Source organism: Sceloporus undulatus, chromosome 1 (assembly GCF_019175285.1).
Source record: "Sceloporus undulatus isolate JIND9_A2432 ecotype Alabama chromosome 1, SceUnd_v1.1, whole genome shotgun sequence".
NCBI classification, from domain to species: Eukaryota; Metazoa; Chordata; class Lepidosauria; order Squamata; family Phrynosomatidae; genus Sceloporus; species Sceloporus undulatus.
Window position 1 is genome coordinate 44,128,398 of NC_056522.1, and position 20,411 is coordinate 44,148,808.

Consider the following 20,411-nt stretch of genomic DNA (forward strand, 5'->3'; position numbering starts at 1 on the left):
TCACACTGGAGAAAAATAAGTTTGACAAAAGGCATACTTTTACAACCTTCTTCCTTGGGAAGAGAACAGAGGTGCAACAATGGAGAGCCACAGAGAAAGCCGATATTCTCCTCTGTTTTGGCTTTCTTTTCTTTTGCTTATCAGCTTATCAGCTGTGGTCCAACTCTTTGTTCATTTCTTTCCTTGTGACTGCTGTGGCTCACATAATTAGATGTTGTACCTGTGCATAGACGTGTGGACCATTCTGGAACTGAGTAGCTTTTTGGCAGTAGTTGTGTTCCTCAATTCAGCAGGCATCTCAGATTATGCTACAGTTACTCCCTTGTTTCTATATTGTCTGCTGTGCAAGCAGCAACAGTGTTTGGAACTTTTTATTCAATGACTGAGAAAATTGCTGAGTAGTGTGCTTTTTGACATTTCTATGATATTTTCTCTTTTTACATCTTCTTGTCTACCTTTCGATTTATTTGGCACATCTCCAGTCTCACTGTATAGATTCAAAGGCCATGTTCAATTGTTGTAAATCATGTGGGGGGGGGGGGATGGTGCATCTATCAATGCACTCTCAGCGGATGGCCATTCAGTATTTGTTTAAAAACTTCCCAAGAAGGAGATTCCACCACGTTCTGAGGCATTCCACTATCAAACACTCGTACAGTCAGGAAGTTATTTCTAACATTTAAGTGGAGTCATAGGGCATGTTTTCCAGACCGTCCATCATTTTGTTTGACCTCCCCTGTAGCTAATCTGAATTCACATTTGGAGAGGTCATATCATTCCTCTGACATGTATTGGGTATAATATATAAATAGAATGGCACCCTTCAAGTACATACAGAAAGTTTTTGTCTTTGATGACAACTCCCAAAAGAAACAGCCATGTCAGCATTACAATTTTCAGAGTAGATGTATTCAACTCATTGCTGTTTCCAATAAGATGCCTTGTTATTCCTGACCATCCTCACAGGCAGTCTGTGGTTATGTTGTGGGGGAATATCACTGATTTAAAGTTACTGCCTGGTCTCAGTCATCCACTTTTTGTCTTGCATTATAGATTGTACATAAGGGCCAGGAAACACACTGCTTTTAGAACTGCTGTTGTCTCAACTTTGTTGTCATAATGTTGAGTGAGCTAGCTAATCAAACTGTTATGTAAGTCATAGAGACCATGGAGAAATAGCATAAATTGGTTATGTCTCTTTGTGTGTGGGTATATGTATTCGAGTCACCTGACAACTTATGGTGACCCCATGAATTTCATAGGTTCCAAGATCAGATGGGATCTTGTGCCCTACGGGTATCTGTAACTATTTGTGGGGACATTTGAATTCACACAATCTGTCCTCTTCCGCAACTCAGTGCCTTACCTGTTTTTTTTTTTAAATGGTATATTATGGAACTGAGAGAGTATCACTGAATTCTTAAGCATACATACTAGAAAGGGGAGCAGGGCTACTGCCAAAAAGCCACTGAGAAGTTCCACGTTCTGCAGAGGTGTGAGAACCAACTATTCACACATACACTCAAAAACCCCTATTACAGATGCTCTTTTGTAAAGATAAAGATGAGAGGGGCTGCAGGAAAGGGTTTGGAGCCACAAGTGCCCCATAGGTCACAAATTACCTACCCTTGGACTAGGACATATGCAGTTACTCCTTCCTGGATTTGATGATGTGCACATTCTTTGTCAGATGTGGTGAACATTCATAGTAGACAGTTGTTACTGAGATGTAGTTATTCAGTTCACATTACACTTAACAAATATATTGGCCAAATGTATGTAGCAGTTACCAGTAAAAACATATCTTTTTTTTACCTAATGTGAACTTATGCACACTGGATGAACATTCGGGGGGTTGAGCTCATTCATCATTCTATGGATTATAGGATGCTTTCTTAATTAATTAATTAATTAATTAATTTTAATTAATTTTATTTATATACCGCTATTCCAGAGATCATAGCGGTGAACAGCAAGTAAGCTAATTTGCAATTAACCTAATTAGCCCCCAACAGTCTGGGTACTCATTTTAGCGACCTCAGAAGGATGCAAACGTGAGTTGAGCTTGGGCCCTTTTGCTGGTCTTGAACTCGCAACCTTGTGGTCTTGAGTGAATGGCTGCAGTACAGGCATTTAACCACTGCGCCACCAGGGCTCTTTCTTTCTTTCTTAAGATCCAGATAATATTACTCCTGTCCTGGTCCTTTGAGGGTGGTCATCTGCAAGTTTTTGCAACTAGGGCAAGAGATGGTTCTTTAGAAAGGTCTGGGAGCCACCAGGACAGGCAAGGATAAGTTGTATCTCTGGCTTCTTGGTTTTACTTCCTCTGATACTCTTGGACAGTCCCCATTGATGACAAAATGGATAGGGTGTGCCCATTCCCACCTTCCATCAGCAAGCATTGGGAGGGGAGGAAACCTCAACCACAGCATAAGCCAATCAAAACAAACCTTGATTTGTTTGAGACTGGACACAGTGGTGAGAATACCAATTCATGCACTCCATGCACAGAATAGCCTGACATACTGATTTTAGTCAGGATGCAACTTATCATATTATTAATTCTTCTGTGTTTTTTTTAACTTCTAGATGTTTCGGTGTAAAAAAGAAATAACTGAAGTATCTATAACAGCTACAAATGAAACAACTCTTGAAGTGATGATGAAAAAGATAATTGGACTTTGGTACAAAACTGATTTTCATTTATCCCAGTATCACACTGAAGCATCAGCTATTTCGATTATTTCATCAGCTGAAGACATAATTGCTTTATTGGAAGATTCTCAAGTGACAATTTCAACAATTAAAGGTTCTTGTTTTGTTGGACCAATTAAGGTAAAAATATTGGTGATGTTCGGAGATAGTTAAATTATTCTGGTGCTTAGCCATAATATAGTGCTAATTTCCATTTTGGAAATCCAGTAGAAAACCAAACTCTAGACCAATTCAATTTTTAATAGCCAGGGCTCATATTTAAATGGGACTCACTTTGTTTTTTTCTTATCTGTAATTGGTGCCTCCATAATGTGTAGATTTATTTTCTCTCCCTGTCATCTTTTTTTTTTACCTTCTCTCTTTCCAGAAGACAGTCATAACATTGTTGGGATGCCCTCATTTACATATAATCCTGACTCAGTTATAAATCTCAGTTTACCATTTGACATTTTATGCAGACTGCCCATTGGAAAACCAGTGTGAATGTACAAAAATTAGAATTATCCACAAGGCCAAATTGTATAAAAGAGGAGGATTAGCTGTCACACACTTATTTTATGATTCTTCTGTTTTGTGTAATAGACTCTTGTAGATACTTGGGGTCGTAAGTTAAACCTCTTTTCTTGTACTTTGGAAGAATGGTTGACTTGTCAAAGGAATTGGATTTATCTTGAGCCTATCTTTCAAGCTCCAGAAATAAAAAGGTATGCTTAGGCACAGCAATACTGTTTTCCTTATCAATGAATAATAAATACAGTCTGCCCTTTCTTTACGCGGGGGATCTGTTATGGACTCCCCTGAGTAAAGCGAATTCCGCCTATGCTTGAGCCCATTTAAATGAATGGGGCTCGTGCATGTGGTGGTGTGGTGGCGTGCGCCCCATTATTCCCTATGGGACGCCAACCCTTCTCCCATGTAAAGCGCGCCCGCATATGATGCAGGCACACTATATTCCCTATCAACGCCAAAATGAGGTGTGCATTAGATGATTATTCAAAGAGTTTGGGTATATCTTTGCCTTTTTTTTAGATTAGAGAGAGGTACATAATTATATGCATTCATTTTTTAAAAAAATAAAAGATAATGTTTTAAAAGTGTACTTTTCAGTTCCAGGGGTTACTGAATGAACCAGATTGTCTAGACCCATTTCACTGTGGTTGCAGGCCTATTTATGTGATGGAGATAGTTTTGGTCAACTTGGTGGATGACATATGTCAAGAACTAGATGGGGTATTGTGTCCCTGTTGGTTCTGCTGGACCTTTAGATGGATTTCGATACCGTTGACCATGGTATACTTCTGGATCACCTCTCTGGGATGGCTTGGAGGCACTGTTCATCATGGTCTCTGTGGCTCACACAAATGGGCTCTGTGCGTGTGTAGAGATCACCAACAGAACTTTATAGAGCTAAGTAGCTTGGTGGGAATACCCCCCCCCACTGCCTATCGCACATGTTCCAGCCCGCCAAGCTACAGTCTCCCCACTTTATTTCTGTCTGGCGAATAGAGCTAGTCTCCTCGTATCATTCTTGGGCTGAATAATTTTTTATTCACTTGTTTCTTCTCATTCTTCCATTTTCCTTTTCCTCTTTCTAACTTTACCCACCATATGTCGTTATAAAAAAAATAGCCTCTTGTTCTATCCTCCTCCCCCCTTGAACTTTCATTCCTTCCTTTTCTACTCAGTTTCTCTCTTTAAATGTTGTTCCTCTTGCAGTCAGAATGTTTCTCTTTCTGATGCACACTCCAAATGTCTCTGCTGCTTGGGAAAGGGACATATCATGGAGTGCTGTGCTATTTGTAAGGGATGCACAGCCCAGGATCAAAAAAATATAGCCCAGCGCTTTACGTTTTATTGCTGGGAACAATCCCTCAAAGTTTCTGAAGCTGTAGTTTACGCTGACCTCTATCCCACTGTCCAAGCTGAAAAAGCTGAGTTACACTAGTATTGACGGACTCAACAGTTCTTGCTATGGAGCTAACATCGATACTAGCTTTGGGGTCAACTTCGATGTTTTGATACCATCTTTGATACTGATAGACACCTCTTCTGTCTCGAAGTTGTCCAGGAACCTGCCAAGAAGACCAAATCTGACCGTAATAGGACCCATTCATCTAATGGATGTTCTGATCTTCTGAGGTACCACTGGAAAAGGAGAAGTAGAAGGAAAAAAGAATCTGAAATCTCCCCCTCTGCTTCAATAACCCCACAAGATTCGGGGGTCTTATTGGCATTGGCAGCTCTTGCCACCAAGGGAGCTGTCCTACCCTCTGGAGTTATGCTTCCACGACTTTCTGTTGCCACTCCTCCTGGATCTCTATCTGGTACTAGGGATTGGCATGCCCTTAAGTAATTGGCTCCATTCTCAGTGATACTGAGACCAAGGCTTGCTTCTCCTTGTTATCAATAGGAAAGATCCTTTTTAAAAGAGGAAACAGCATTTACTTCCTCAATCCAAGGCTATTCTTACCAGGGAGACTCACTATATACCTCAGTGTCGTATCTGGATTGGTATCGACATGAGGATCAGTGGAGAAAACTCCCTGCTTTGTATTGTTCCTATTCAGCGTCTTAATGGGACCAATACCATTGGAACACTCAATCTCTCTCCGCACTGGTGCAGGAGTCAGTTCTGCTCACCTTCTGACAAAAAAAGGAAGGGAGTCACCCAGATACTGACATTCCTTGCGATATTGTTCACCACCTTCGCCTCGGTGTTGGGACCGTTCACCACCCTTGCCATTCATGAGGTCTCCTCTTCCCTCCAGGGTCCCTCCACCACCACGTACTACTGCCACCTTATCCTGCCACTCCCTCCTCTCCTCTGACGACCTTACCATCGGTATTGATCATTATGGCACCAATTTTGATGTCGGCTTCATTGCTATCAGCCATGGTTACTCTGTCTGTGTCAGTTCCAATACTGAGTGTTCTTCCTGTGCCCCCTGTACTTCAGTCGACACTTCCTTCGTCTCTACCAGTGGTCTGGTACATCCAGTGCAAGCGACTATGGGCAAGTTGGACAACTATGATCCCTACACTTCTTCACCTGAGTCACTGTTGCTGGTATCGTCTTCTCCATCTGGCACTATCAAGGAGTCGGCCCATCATCTCCCCCGAGGACATGAAGACTTTCTTGGATGTGGTTTTGTGGATGCGCAAGGCCCTTGGAATCAAGGTTAAACCTCCTCTGGAGCCAGTGAATGATCTGGTTTTTCAGATGGTGGACTCCTGTACAGTGACTCCCACCTTGGTTCCTCTTCTACTGATGCTACATGAGGTCACGAAACACTCTTGGCAAAAAAAAAATCTCCTCTTCACCACCTCCAGCTTCCTATAATTGGAGAATCTGTATCGAATGCAGCCTGAAGGTGCATCTTGCCTATTCAACTATCCTGTTCCAAACTCCACTATGGTGGAGGCATCACAGTCCAGGTCTACCAAGAAGGCACATTCTGCATCAGTTGATAGAATGGGCAGATATCTTGATGCTTTTGTCTGCAGACTCTGTTCCTTGGCATAGTTATGGTCAAGGAGGGCAATCTGCAGCCTTGCATGGCTGTATACCAGAAGTTACTCTGGGATAGAATGGCAGCCTTTGTTCCCAATCTCCCTGAGGATCAACCCAATGTGGCCATATCTTTCTATCAAGAGGCTCAGGATTTAGTAACTGACCAAATCCACTTGGCAGACATACTGTGGATTGCACTTCCAAAGTAATATCTGGTGCTGTCGCCTTGAGATGCTGTGACTGGCTTCACTCTACTGATTTACCTGAAGAGACCAGATGGAGAAGTGAGGAGCTTCCATTTGATGGAGATGGCTTGTTCAATCAATCAATCAAAGGCTTTATTACAGTTAACAAACCATAAGGTAAAACGACGACAACACAGCTACAACAAAATCAACAAAAATATTTCATCAGTTATATACATCTTATACCCTTTACACATAGGCAGTCTATATTAGAGAATAAGAACAAGTCATATGAAAATAGAATAGTGGGGTATAGTTAAGTGCAAATAAATGCATTTTAAAAACAACATAATAAAATATGTTTAAAATTTGTGACAAAACAAATATGATTAAAATATATAAAATATTTAGTGTGTGTGTGTGTGTATAAAATGTTAAATTATGTATTAAAACCTTACAGCCAAAGTAAGCAAATTTTAGCTATCTCACTTACTCCTAGGGCTATAACTCCCATTTAGCACCTCAAACAGTTTGGCCAGAAGGCCATTCTTAAATTATTAATGTTTATGGAACATGGTCCTTCGAGTTTTGGCTGCAGGAAAAAAAAAGAACTTCGTGACATCTTCTGTTATCCCCCCATATCTTCTAGCAAATATATAAAATATCATTCTGAAGCTCTACCTGGGAACTTACTTAAAAGAGGTGTAACTAGTCTTAATCTGTCATCTTTATAAAAAGTACAGAAAAGGAGTATATGGGATAAAGATTCTACTAGTCCCTCCCCACAAGGGCATATGCAATCCTTGTACTCAATTTGCTGAAAACGTCCTTCTAATACAGCTGATGGAATACATTGAATCTGGCTTTGCTGAACACCAGCCTATATTTAGGGATTGTTAGATTTTTTAGATAATTTGCACCCACTTTTGAATTGAATCCTAGGCCCAAATTTATGGGGGAGCAAGTGGTCTGTGCAGCAGAAATTGAGTGTTGGTGTCAATATTTTTAATCCATTGAGCAAAGATCAGCTTTGTCCTAGGCCAATCCAGTGTGAGGAGAAATTTATCTGAGAGATCTAATATCTGTAATTTCTCCTTTATGGCCATAAAAAGATGGTTGGTATAAGTATCCCTTTGCATCAAATAAACATATCCAGCCTCTGCCTCCACAAAAATAATTCTCAACCAATATCCTAGTGCCCATTTCCATGTAGTGCATTCAACTGATGGGCACCCTCCCTCAAGGCTTAGGGCTGCTGCTGGAACACAGTTAGGCACTGCAAACAATTTTCTAAGGAACACTGAAAGGACTTGTTCCATTACTGAAGAGAAACCTAAGATCCACACTGGGATACCAAACAATAATTGTGGGAGAACCTTGGCCTGGAATACTTTCAATGCAGCTGGTATCAATTGCCCACCTTTAGTATAAAAGAAGCGAACAATGGCTTTACTGTTGTTGGTTGCGTTCTGAATGGCCGTTGCTCGGTGAGATGCCCATGTACTAGATGTATGAAAGGTTACCCCTAAGTATTTAAAATGTCTGAGTTGCTCTATTTTATGCTTATCTATTACCCAATTGTGCATAGAGCATTCCTTAGAGAAGACCATGATTTTAGATTTATTGTAGTTTATATTTAAATTGTTATTTTCACAGTACTCCATAAAAGCTCTCAATGTTCGTTTCAAGCCAACTTTGGTGAATGAGAGAAGGGCAGCATCATCCTCGTATAGCAGTAAAGGAATACTAACTGAGGCCAATTTGGGAGGATGAAAAGTCTCTGAGGAAATACATCCAGCAAGATTGTTAAGATATAAATTAAATAATGTGGGTGCAAGAATACAACCTCGGCGTACACCTCTTTTAACTGGGATAGTTTTAGTAAGACTACCCTGTAATCTGCATCTGACCTGTACTGTGGTGTTGCTATATAATTTCATTATTAGCCCAAGTAAGCATTTATCAGTAGAGGAGACAAGGAGTTTAGCCTAAAGTCTGCCTTTAGATATTGAATCAAATTCTGATTTTAAATCTATAAAGGCAACGTATAGGCTGCTATTATGTGTCCTTAAATATTTTTCTGCCAGATGGTTTAAGACTACACAATGATCCATAACTGACTTGCTTTTCCGAAACCCAGCTTGTTCATCCCCGAGAATTTTTTTCTGTCTCAATTCATTCAACAAGTCGGTTGTTAAGATAATGACCATATAATTTACCCACTACTGACAGTAAACTTATGGGACAATAATTAATAGGGCCATTTCTATCTCCTTTTTTGTATATAGGAAATATAATGGCTTGAGACCAACTATCAGGTATTTGGGCTGTTCAGTTGATATGGGTAAACAGAGATACTAGTAATGGTGTCCACCATGTGATGTTTGCTTTTAAAAGTTCAGGAATATTTAAATCAGGCCCTAGGGCTTTGCCAGATGTTTCTTTATCTTGGGGGGCTGTTTTAGGCATAGTCCAGAGTCTGACAGATTGATAAGATTAGCTGTTGTGCTATGATTGCTCTTGTTGTTGGAGATTGTGCTGAGGGAGCATTTGGTCAGTGAAATAGGAGGAACACTATTTTCATAGAAATGGGAGATTAACAAGCTCTTATTTAGTAGCTCACACTTGAGAGAATAGACTTGTTGGGCAATATACTCATTTGTGAAGGATATAATGGCTCGGGCTCCAGTATAATTGTAAAAGAAATACTCCAGCTGGAGAATTTCTGCACGGATAAGAGTCTCATATGCCACGGAATCTAATGTATGTATCAGGTTATCTCTGCATGCAGATTGAGATAACTTGCCCCAAGGTTTAGGGTAGTTACTGGTGACCAATTTATTTTTAACTAAAATTAAATTCCAGGTCTTACTTTTCTTGTTATCCTGGGGGATTGAAGTCTGGAAATGCACACCTCGGGAGGGTGACTTCTCCTTATAGAGTGGGTCGTTTCTAGGTATTATTTCCCAGGGATCCTGGATATCTAATTCCTCATTACCAGCACAAGAACAATTGCTCAGAGGGTGAATAGGGTCATCATAGTTACCAGATATTGGTTTCTGAATCTTCTCAACAGGTCTAAACGATGTTTTCTTTACCTTCCCTGATTTGCCCATTTTCTGTGAGTTCTTGGATGTATTTGGCTTCTTATCCAGCAGATTGAAGAGTTTTTGAAAATTAATTTTTTCCTGTTTTGGTGGTACTCTGTGACCTTTCTCTGGCCTCTTGATGATCTTATTTTTCTTTGACATGTTAAATCTATTTTGTGAGGGTTTTTTGTTATTATTGGATTTCCTCTTTTTAGATTCCTTTCTTCCAATGCTGTGCTGTGGCATCCTTACAAACTGGCAGTTGGTTATGGATTGAGCTTCCATCCTTACCAAAAATTCAGTAATAACTGTTAGTAAGCCATTACATTCGGAGAGATAGGAGTTGACTGAATGTAAATCTTTGTTCATATTTATGGCATGACCAATTAGTTCTATTAATTGTTCTGGATTCTTCATCTCATGTGGCACTATACTTTGATTTGAAACATCTTCTGTTGCACTAACAGTAATGTTATGTTTCAGAGATTTAAGAATGGTTCCAATATTCCAGTCCCGTAGAGAGATGTCATTTTTGTTACTTTCAGTAAAAACAATCTCCTCTACCAGGTTAACTTCATCCTTGTTATATGGATCAAATAGAATCTGTCTGTGATTAAAGGTCCATTCTAACACTGTGTCAGAAGGCAGTTCAGGATCTGGGTAATTTATTTTAACCACCGGAGAGAAGTACTCAGAAATATCAGTTTATTTTGTTTTCTTTATTTGTGTCTTCTTTTTACTTATGGGATATTTCATGCTGATTGGTGAAGTGTCCAGATTTTTATATTCTTGTCTTGTAAGGACCACCATCTTTCATAGTAGGACAGCCACACTTATATCATACATGGGTATAGCTAGTTTTCTCTCTCTTGGCAATTAGGCTTAAACTAAAACTAAAATCTTCTAAAAGTTCTAAGAGTTTTAACAGTAAAAGTTACCATCAAAGCATCTGTCTCTTTTAATACTCACAGCTCCTTCCTGTTTCTTACGAATTGGAAATAAATCTTTGTTTAGCTTGGTTGTTTAATCTTCTAAATGAATGTTTAGTTTCCTCGTCCGCTTGTGTTATGTTTTGTTAACGTTCACTTGTTGAAAGGCTTTTTGAAGGGAGAAGCCTCAAGAACAAAATATAAAAACTGGAGCTGTGGGAACTGATAGCTTGTCTCTGGACCACATCTGAGAGGTGAGGGTCACCTGCAAAGAAGATTGGCCTTTCTGGTCAGAAACACCAGCAACACTCATTCAGATCTTTCTGGCATAGAATCATAGGCCGGTTACAAACCGGCATTTGGGACGTCCGGAGGACGTCCCATTTTAAAAAAGGGGCGTCTCTTCTAGACGCCCCTGGGCCTAATACGGAGTCCGTCCGTACAAGATGGCGCCGGCCCTTCTACATGGCCGGCGCCATCTTTGCGTATCGGACGCTGAGCGTCCGTACGCGTCGCGTCCTTTGTGACGTAGCGAGTGCGCCCCTGGCGCCTCGCTACGTCGCAAATGCGACTCTAAAAGAAGCTCCATTTTGGAGTTTCTTTTTCGGTCTGCATGGGAGCCGCGCCCTGTGGAGGCTCTGGCTCCCCCGTGGACTAACCGGTGGCGGCGGCAGACCGCCGCAAAGCGGCGGTTTGTATCCCGCCATAAAATCATAGAGTTGGAAGAGACCACACGGGCCATCCAGTCCAACCCCCTGCCATGCAGGAAATCCAATCAAAGCATCCCCAATAGGTGGCCATTGAGCCTCTGCTTAAAGACCTCCAAGGAAGGAGACTCCACTACACTCCGAGGGAGTGTGTTCCACTGTTGAACAGCCCTTACTGTCAGGAAGTTCTTCCTAATGTTAAGGTGGAATCTCTTTTCCTGTAGTTAGCATCCATTGTTCCGGATCCTGTTCTCTGGAGCAGCAGAAAACAAGCTTGCTCCCTCCTCAATATGACATCCTTTCAAATATTTAAACAGGGCTATCATATCACCTCTTAACCTTCTCTTCTCCAGGCTAAACATCCCCAGCTCCCCGAGTCATTCCTCATAGGGCAAGGTTTCCAGACCTTTCACCATTTTAGTTGCCCTCCTTTGGACACGCTCCAGTTTCTCAATGTCCTTTTTGAGTTGTGGTGCCCAGAACTGGACACAATATTCCAGGTGGGGCCTGACCAGAGCAGAATACAGTGGCACTATTACTTCTTTTGATCTAGACACTATACTTTTATTGATGCAGCCTAAAATTGCATTGGCCTTTTGAGCTGCCGCATCGCAATGTTGACTCATGTTCAACTTGTGGTCTACTTGGACTCCCAGATCCCTTTCACATGTAGTTTCAGCGAGGTGTCCCCCATCTTATATCTGTGCATTTCATTTTTCTGCCCTAAGTGTAGTACCTTACATTTCTCTGTGTTGAATTTCATTTTGTTATCTTTGGCCCAGCTTTCTAGTCTATTCAGATCATTTTGAATGTTGATCCTGTCCTCTGGAGTATTAGCTATTCCTCCTAATTTGGTGTCATCTGCAAATTTGATAAGTATGCTCCCAATTCTGTCATCCAAGTCATTGATAAAGATGTTGAATAACACTGGGCCCAAGACAGAGCCCTGTGGGACCCCACTGGTCACTTCTCTCCAGGCTGAAAAAGAGCCATTGTTGAGCACCCTTTGGGTTTGTCCGGTCAACCAATTACAAATCCATGTAACAGTTATTTTGTCTAGCCCACATTTTAGATGTTTGTTTGCAAGAATGTCATGGGGAAACCTTGTCAAAGGCCTTAGTGAAATCAAGATATACTATATCCACAGCATTCCCTTCATCTACCAAGCTGGTAATTTTATCAAAGAAAGAGATCAGATTTGTCTGGCATGACTTGTTTCTCTGAAACCCATGTTGACTTTTTGTGATTATGGCATTGCCTTCTAGATGCTCACAGACTCTCTGGCTCACCTGAACTTCAGGACCCTACAGCAGTGGTTCCTCCAGCACTTCAGTCCCCTCCACGACAGGCAGTTTATGTTGTTGACTTTTCCTCACCATATCCTCTATTCACTGATATGAATGTATCACCGCAGTCTTCTATTGGCCATGCTGTTCCACGCTCCTCATCCAGTATGCATGATGAATACAGATGCCTTGGAAATGGGTAGGGGCACCCACTGTAGTCTCCTGATGGTTTCATTTGGTCTCCTGTTGAAGCGACTCTTCACGTCTTGTAGTTATTGGCTGTGTTTAAGGCTCTCAATGCATTTGAGAGATTGCTTCAGCATCAGACAATTCAAGTTACTGTGAACACCATTTGTTTGCTATATAAACTAATAGGGAGGTAGTCATTCCTCCATGTTGCTTGATCTAGCATTTCACCTGTGGAGTTGGTGCTTCCTGTGACAGATAGATCTGATAGCAGTCCTTTCTAGTGGCTATTACATCCACATCGCGGGCCTGTGAGTTTACTACTCTCCATCATGAGGAATCCTTTCTCATATTCCTCCGTGAGAAAGTGGTTTTACAACCGGCCATCTCCTTTCTACCTAAGGTAGTGTCCCAATTCCACTTTAACCAGGACAACATGTTGGCCACAATTTATCCTAATCTACAGTCTGCTATAGAGAAATCTCTACACTGCTTGGATGTTTACTAGGCACTGGCCTTTTATATCCAATTTATGACTTTGTTTTATCTCTCTGAAAGACTCTTTTCCATGGAGGTACCAGGAAAGGTCAGAAAGTGTCTTCCCAAAGGTTCTCTAAATGGATTGCAGTTTATCTGCTTGGTTTATGAAATGGCAAAACACCAATTCCAATGAACCTACGGCTCACTTCACTAGGGCAATCGCTTCTCAGTGGCTCTTTTACATAGACTCTCCTTGCCTGGCTTGTGTAAAGCCATCACTTGATCCAAACCTTCTACTTTTATTCAGCATTACCTCTTGGACTATAGATCTCAGGCAGATGCTAACTTTGGTTGTGCTGTCCTTATTATTTATTTATTTATTTATATAGCGCTGTAGATTTGCACAGCTCTGTACATAAAACAATAAATATATAAGAGAAAGCCTGCCTATGGCGTACAATCTAAGAGATAATAGGATAATACATATAAAATACATAGCAATACAGGAAATGGTTCAATATAACAGGGAACAAAAGAACATCACATAGCAAGTGACAATCACGCAATGCCTGGGAACCCTTCTCTGAACAGGATGGTCTTCCTTTCTTCTGTTCTGTGACCTGAACCTCCTACCTTGGGGAAGCTTTACAGCCACCCATTTGTGTGCGACACAGAGACCACGATGAAGAAGAACAGGTTGCTTACCTGTAACTGTATGGGATGGATTATGTGGGGTGATCCCATAGGTAACCTGGAACCACACCATGTTGTAGGGCTTTAAAGGTCATAAACAACACTTTGTATTTTACACAGAAATGAACTGGCAGCCAATGGAGTGATTTTAATATCAGTGTGATATGGTCATGCCTAGATGTACACCTAGATCACTCTGGCTGCCATGGTTTGAACTGATTGTAGTTTCCAAACTTGTTACAAATGTAACCCAATGTAGAACACATTGCAAAAGTCAGACTTGAGGTTACCAGCGCATGCACTACCATCTTTAGGTCTTCCAGTTCTAGGAAGGGGTGCAGCTGATGTATCAACCGTAGCTGATAATAAGCACTCCTGACCATTGCATCTGTCTGGGCTGACATTTGAAGGGACAGATTCAAAGGCATTCTCAAACTGAGACCAGTCTTTCAGGAGGAGTGTAACCTCCATTCCAGCTAGGAATTGCTCTGGACATTGTTAAAAAGAAAACACCATATAGTTGTTGTTTTTTAAAACAAAAACTGAGAACCTGAGTGACAGATGTAGCAACAAACAGGAACTTTTCATCCATTTATTCTCCCATTAAATTATTTTAGGTCCAAAACCCACTGCAGAAATAAGCCAGTTTGACACCGCTTTAACTGCCCTGGCTTAGTGTTAGGGAATCCTGATGGTTGTAGTTTATTGTGGCATCAGAGCTCTCTGACCGAGAAGGCTAATTGTCTCAGAAAATTACAGTTCCCAGAATTCCCTAGCATTGAGCCAGAACAATTAAACCTTAGAATCATAGAATCGTAGAACTGGAAGATACCACAAGGGCCATTCAGTCCTTCTCAAACTGGATTATTTCTGCAGTGTGTTTTGGACCTGAGCCTAGTCAGAGAATTATGTCCTGCTAGTAGTGCTCTTGTCAAAAGATTTCAGAACATCAGTGGCAAAGAATGGACTAGTGCCCTGAATCTCTGGAATATTAAGAGTATGCTTGTAACTATTTTTCTCTTATCTCTATCCTGAAACAATTTGTGTTTATTTTTTTAAAAATGTGTTGCTGGTCTGTAGCCTTACAGTTATATATTCAAGGTGCATCTACATTGTAAAAATAATGCTGTTTAACACTACTTTAACTGCTATGGTCTCTGGTATTTGTAATTTTGTGAGGCATCAGCACTCTTTGGCAGAGAAAGCTAAAGCTCTTATGAAACTGCAAATCCCAGGATTGCATAGGATGGAGCATCAGCACATAAAGTGGTATCAAATTGCATTATTCCTACAGTTTAAATGCCCCCCCAGTGAAATAAAGAAGTTACAGTCTTGAATTTTCAACATCTGAGCTTGTTAATTACACATTCTCTTGGAAGTCTCTCATCCATAGGGTCATCATAAGCCAAAGCTGACCTGATGGCAGAAAGCAACAATAAAGCTCTGTATTAGCAATATTAACACATAGGAATAGATCTGCTACAACTTGGGAATCAGATATCTTTTGTCAGATGTTTTCCTAAAAATATTTACAATTCAAAACAGACAGCTTCCGGAAGAAGCAAGTCTTTTCTCTCAAGTTGATAATAAATGGAGAGAAATCATGAAACGTACAGAAGAGCATCCAAATGCACTTAAGGCAGCTACAGCTGTGGGAGTTTTTGAAATGATGCAGAGCAACAATGCATGCCTGGAAAAAATACAGAAGGCTCTTGAGGTAAATCATACAAGCCTGACTGCGGTGGGTTTTTTTAACTGCATGCCATTCATTCTGTTGTTTTTAATTTTGTTCACATCTGTAGAGCAGCAGTGTGGCATAGTGGTTTGGGTGTTGGCTTATGTGGAGAAACATAGGCAGAACAGAATGTTTAGGGCAGCCAATAAGTATTTACCTGGAAACAGGTGGAGGCTGCTCTCAAGAGCAAATATAAAAGGAAGAGGAGCAGCCAGTGATATAGAGAGTGTGTCCAAAGAGAATTATGTCTGAAAAATACACTATCCTGGCTTAGGACTTTGTAGTCTTCATGTATTTTAGAGTGGATTAATCAGAGTATTTTCAGTCCATATCAGTTTTACATAGTCATTCCACAGGCTTTTTCAATTCAGTTTCTGAATGAACATTATCTTTTTTTAAAATTCACTCAAAATGTTTTGTGTGTAATATATGTTTAAATATTTTTTTCTCAAAATATTCACTTATAAATAATAATAACAATAATAATAGTTTTTATTTATATTTCCCGCCTCTCCCATGGATTGAGGCGGGATTACATCCGTAAAATAATACAATACAAATACAAAATATAATCAATATACAAACATTCCTATTAGTTATATAAAATGGCAAAGTCATCGGATAATCAAACAATTGTAGTCAGGAGTGGAGCATTTCGTCATGATCTCTTATATAGAATCCGGTGGATAAGCTCACTGGAAGAGATCCGTCTTAAGTGCCTTCTTAAAAGCATCTAAGGTGGTAATAAGACGGATCTCTTCTGGCAGGCCATTCCACAATTTAGGAGCCGCAGCAGTGAATGCCCTATGGGAAGTTGTCATTAACCTAGTATTGATATTCCAATAAATACTTCCCAGATGTTCTGAGTGTGCGGGGCGGATTGTGTAGGGAGAGGCATTCCCACAAGTAACTCGGGCCCGAGCCATGTAAGGCTTTAAAGGTGATAACCAACACCTTGTACTGCGCCCAGAAGCTGATCAGCAGCCAGATTTTTTAACACAGGTATTATATGCTCAGACCTAGCTATCCTGGTGACCAATCTGGCTGCCACATTTTGAACCAATTGAAGCTTCCGAACTTGGTAGCCCCAAGTAGAGCGCATTACAGAAATCTAAATGAGAGATTACCAGTGCATGTACCACTGCTTCAAGATCCTTTCAGTCCAGGTAGGGACGCAGTTGGCATATCAACTGAAGTTGATACCAAGCACTCTTGACCGTCGCATCAATTTGAGATGACAACTGTAGGCATGAGTCCAGGAGTACTCCCAAACTGCAAACTTCATCCTTTAAGGGAAGTGTGACCCTGTCCAGGACTGGTTGGCAAATCTCCATCCCCAGACCTGAGGTACCTATCGCAAGTACCTCTGTTTTCTCTGGATTCAATTTGAATTTGTTATCCCTCATCTAGCCCACTACCAACCCAAGGCAGGCATCCAGAGGAGAGATGCCATCCTTAGTCACTGCAGCAATTGGAAACATAGAGAAATAGATTTGGGTGTCATCAGCGTACTGATAACACCGTGTGCCATGTCTCCGGATGATCTCACCCAGCAGCTTCACATAAATGTTAAACAGCATGGGGGACAGAATGCGCCCTGAGGGATGCCAGATGTCAGCTCTCTTTTAGAAGAGCACCTGCCCCCCCCGCTTCACCTTCTGGAATCTACATGAGAGGTAGGAATGGAGCCACTGAATTGTAGTGCCTCCAATACCTAACTCCCTCAGGTGTTCCAGAAGGATACCGTGGTCTATGGTACTGAATGCCACTGAGATGTCCAAGAGCACCAACAGGGTCATATTTCCCCTGTCGATGCCCAGATGGAGATCATCGACTAAGGCGACCATGGCAGTCTCAACTCCGTATCCCACCCTGAAGCCGGTTTGAAATGGGTTCAGATAATCGGCTTCATCCAAGATAACCTGGAGCTGGAAGGCAGCTGGGTAAATGGTTTTATGCTTAAAATATGCATTTCAGACACAGTTTGGTAAACCATTATAGTCAAAAATGTCATTGCCATTTTTGGAGACATGCAAGATAAGAAGGATAGGTACATTCGTATTCATACATTAGCCCAGGACATATGGTTCAGGTCAATTCATATAGTACTTCACAAAGATCAGATTTCTCAAGGATTCCTAATGTCCCCAAAGCTGTGAACAGTAGAACACATAGCTTTTGTCAGCTGGCATCTCTGATGACTCCCAAAGTTGCATAGAAGACCTTCCCTTTGATGGCATGGGCTTGTTTAATGTCAAGAGAGATAGTGCATCATCTTTTTAAGGCTTGTGGGAGAGCCAGGAAAATGGGATTTGCCTTTCAATAGCAATGCCATAAGCCATATCATCAGTTTTGGAAATGTCAATATTTTTCCTATTATTTTCAGCATTCCAAGTCTTCTTTGAGATCTCTTCATAGACTCTTTTCTTTCTTGATTCCATCAGAGATGACAGTACTGTGCTTCTCATTCTCAGCACATTGATTCAGCTAAATGAGCTACATCTTCACACATGACTTGCCTTTAACTCAGCATCCAGAGTTTTTGTGGGCTTTTCGGGCTATGTGGCCATAGAAAAGTTTATTCCTGACGTTTCACCAGCATCTGTGGCTGGCAAAACATCAGGAATAAAATAGCCCGAAAAGTCCACAAAAAACTATGCATGTCTGTAGTTGTATCATTTCTCAGAAAACAATAGTTCAAATTTTTCCCTGCCTGGATAATTGGTTGTTAGTCACTAACTGTAGCAAGTTGTACCATGGCATACATCACACTATCTCTTCTGCATAGAATCATAGAGTTGGAAAGGACCGCAAGGGCCATCCAATCCAAGCCCTTGCCATGCAGGAAATCTAAATAAAAGCATCCCTGACGGATGGCCATCCAGCCTCTGTTTAAAGACCTCTAAGGAAGGAGACTCCACTACACTCCGAGGGAGTTTATTCCACCATCGAACAGCCCTTACTGTCAGGAAGTTCCTCCTAATGTTGAGGTGGAATCTCTTTTCCTGTAGCTTGCATCCAGTGCTCTGGGTCCTAGTCTCTGGAGCAGCAGAAAACAAGCTTGCTCCCTCCTCAATATGACATCCCTTTAAGTATTTAAACAGGGCTATCATATCACCTCTTAACCTTCTCTTCTCCAAGCTAAACATCCCCAGCTCCCTAAGTCGTTCCTCATAGGACATGGTTTCCAGACCCTTCACCATTTTTGTCGCTCTCCTTTGGACACACTCCAGTTTCTCCACATCCTTTTTAAATTGTGGTGTCCAGAACTGAACATAATATTCCAGGTGGGGCCTGATTGGAGCAGAATAGAGTGAGACTATTACTTCCCTTGATCTAGACACTATACTTCTATTGATGCAGCCTAAAATTGCATTGGCCTTGTTAGCTGCCGCATCGCATTGTTGACTCATATTCAACTTGTGGTCTACTCGGACTCCTAGATGCCTTTCACATGTAGTCGCGTTCAGCCAGGTGTCACCCATCCTATATCTGTTCATTTCATTTTTCCGCCCTAAGTGCAGTATCTTACATTTCTCTGTGTTGAAATTCATTTTGTTAGCTTTGGTCCAGCTTTCTAATCTATTAAGGTCATTTTGAAGTTTGATCCTGTCCTCTGGGGTATTAGCTATTCCTCCTAATTTGGTGTCATCTGCAAATTTGATAAGTATGCCCCCAATTCTTTCATCCAAGTCATTGATAAAGATGTTGAATAACACTGGCCCCAGGACAGAGCCCTGTGGGACCCCACTGGTCACTTCTCTCCAGGATGAAAAGGAGCCAGTGTTGAGCACCCTTTGGTTTCAGCCAGTCAACCAATTACAAATCCATGTAACAGTTACGTTGTCTAGCCCACATTTCACTAGCTTGTTTGCAAGACTGTCATGGGGAACCCTGTCAAAAGCCTTACTGAAATCAAGATATACTATATCCACAGCATTCCCTTCATCTACCAACCTATTAATTTTATCAAAGAAAGAGATTAGATTTGTCTGGCACGACTTCTTTCTCTGAAACCCATGTTGGCTTTTTGTGATTATGGCATTGCTTTCTAGATGTTCACAGACTCTGTAATGATCTGCTCTAGAATCTTTCTGGGTATAGTTGTCAGACTAACTGGACGATAATTGCTGGGATCCTCTTTTTCCCCCTTTTTGAAGATGGGGACGTTTGCCCTTCTCCAGTCTTCTGGGACTTCTCCTGTTCTCCAGGAGTTTTCAAAGATTATTGTCAATGGCTCCAATATTAAATTGCCAGTTCTTTTAATACCTTTGTATGTAGTTCATTTGGTCCTGGAGATGTATAATCTTGGCCTTCAGGTGAATAAAAAGAAATCAGTTTTGCAGCCTAAAAGAATATAACCTTCATAGAGGCCATTCTAGACTCCACCTGTGAGAAGATGGTTTTACTGCTAAACAGAAGTATTACTCTGGGATGACATGTACTCCATCTGCTTTCAGTTCTCTGGTCATCTGCAGATTTGACTCAGCATATGGGTTTAGTGGCAGCTATGACTCCGATCATGTAGCATGACAGACTCAAGTTCTGACTCTTCAGTCATGCTTTCTTAGCCACTTCAATCCTCATTTTGAAGACTACCCCATAATGTTTGTGAACCCCTTGGGTAGTGGACCTATCTTTCCAATCTCCTGTTAGGAATGTTCTTTCACTTTCTTGATTCTTCCTATCACCTTCACCACTGACATCCCTCTTTCTTGCTAGGCTGAGATGCCCATTACAAAACACTTACAGTGCGAATCTGGTGATTCCCAGTGAAGCAGAATGCTTCATCAATGCTTTACAAAGTTTTGTAGTCATTAAAGTATTTTGAGCATTTTGCCACCATCTTTCTGACAGAGTAGGATGTAATGCACCAAAGAGTTATATAGAAGAGA

At 41.1% G+C, this 20,411-nt stretch overlaps 1 protein-coding gene across 1 annotated transcript in view; it reads left to right on the forward strand.

Moving 5' to 3' along the window:
• The window catches only part of DNAH14 (dynein axonemal heavy chain 14), a 390,714-nt gene that overhangs the window by 128,879 nt on the left and 241,424 nt on the right, over positions 1-20,411 (forward strand). The window contains 3 exon segments of the mRNA XM_042445585.1: positions 2,590-2,835; positions 3,298-3,419; positions 15,327-15,498. Coding sequence (XP_042301519.1) covers positions 2,590-2,835; positions 3,298-3,419; positions 15,327-15,498 — 540 coding nt within the window.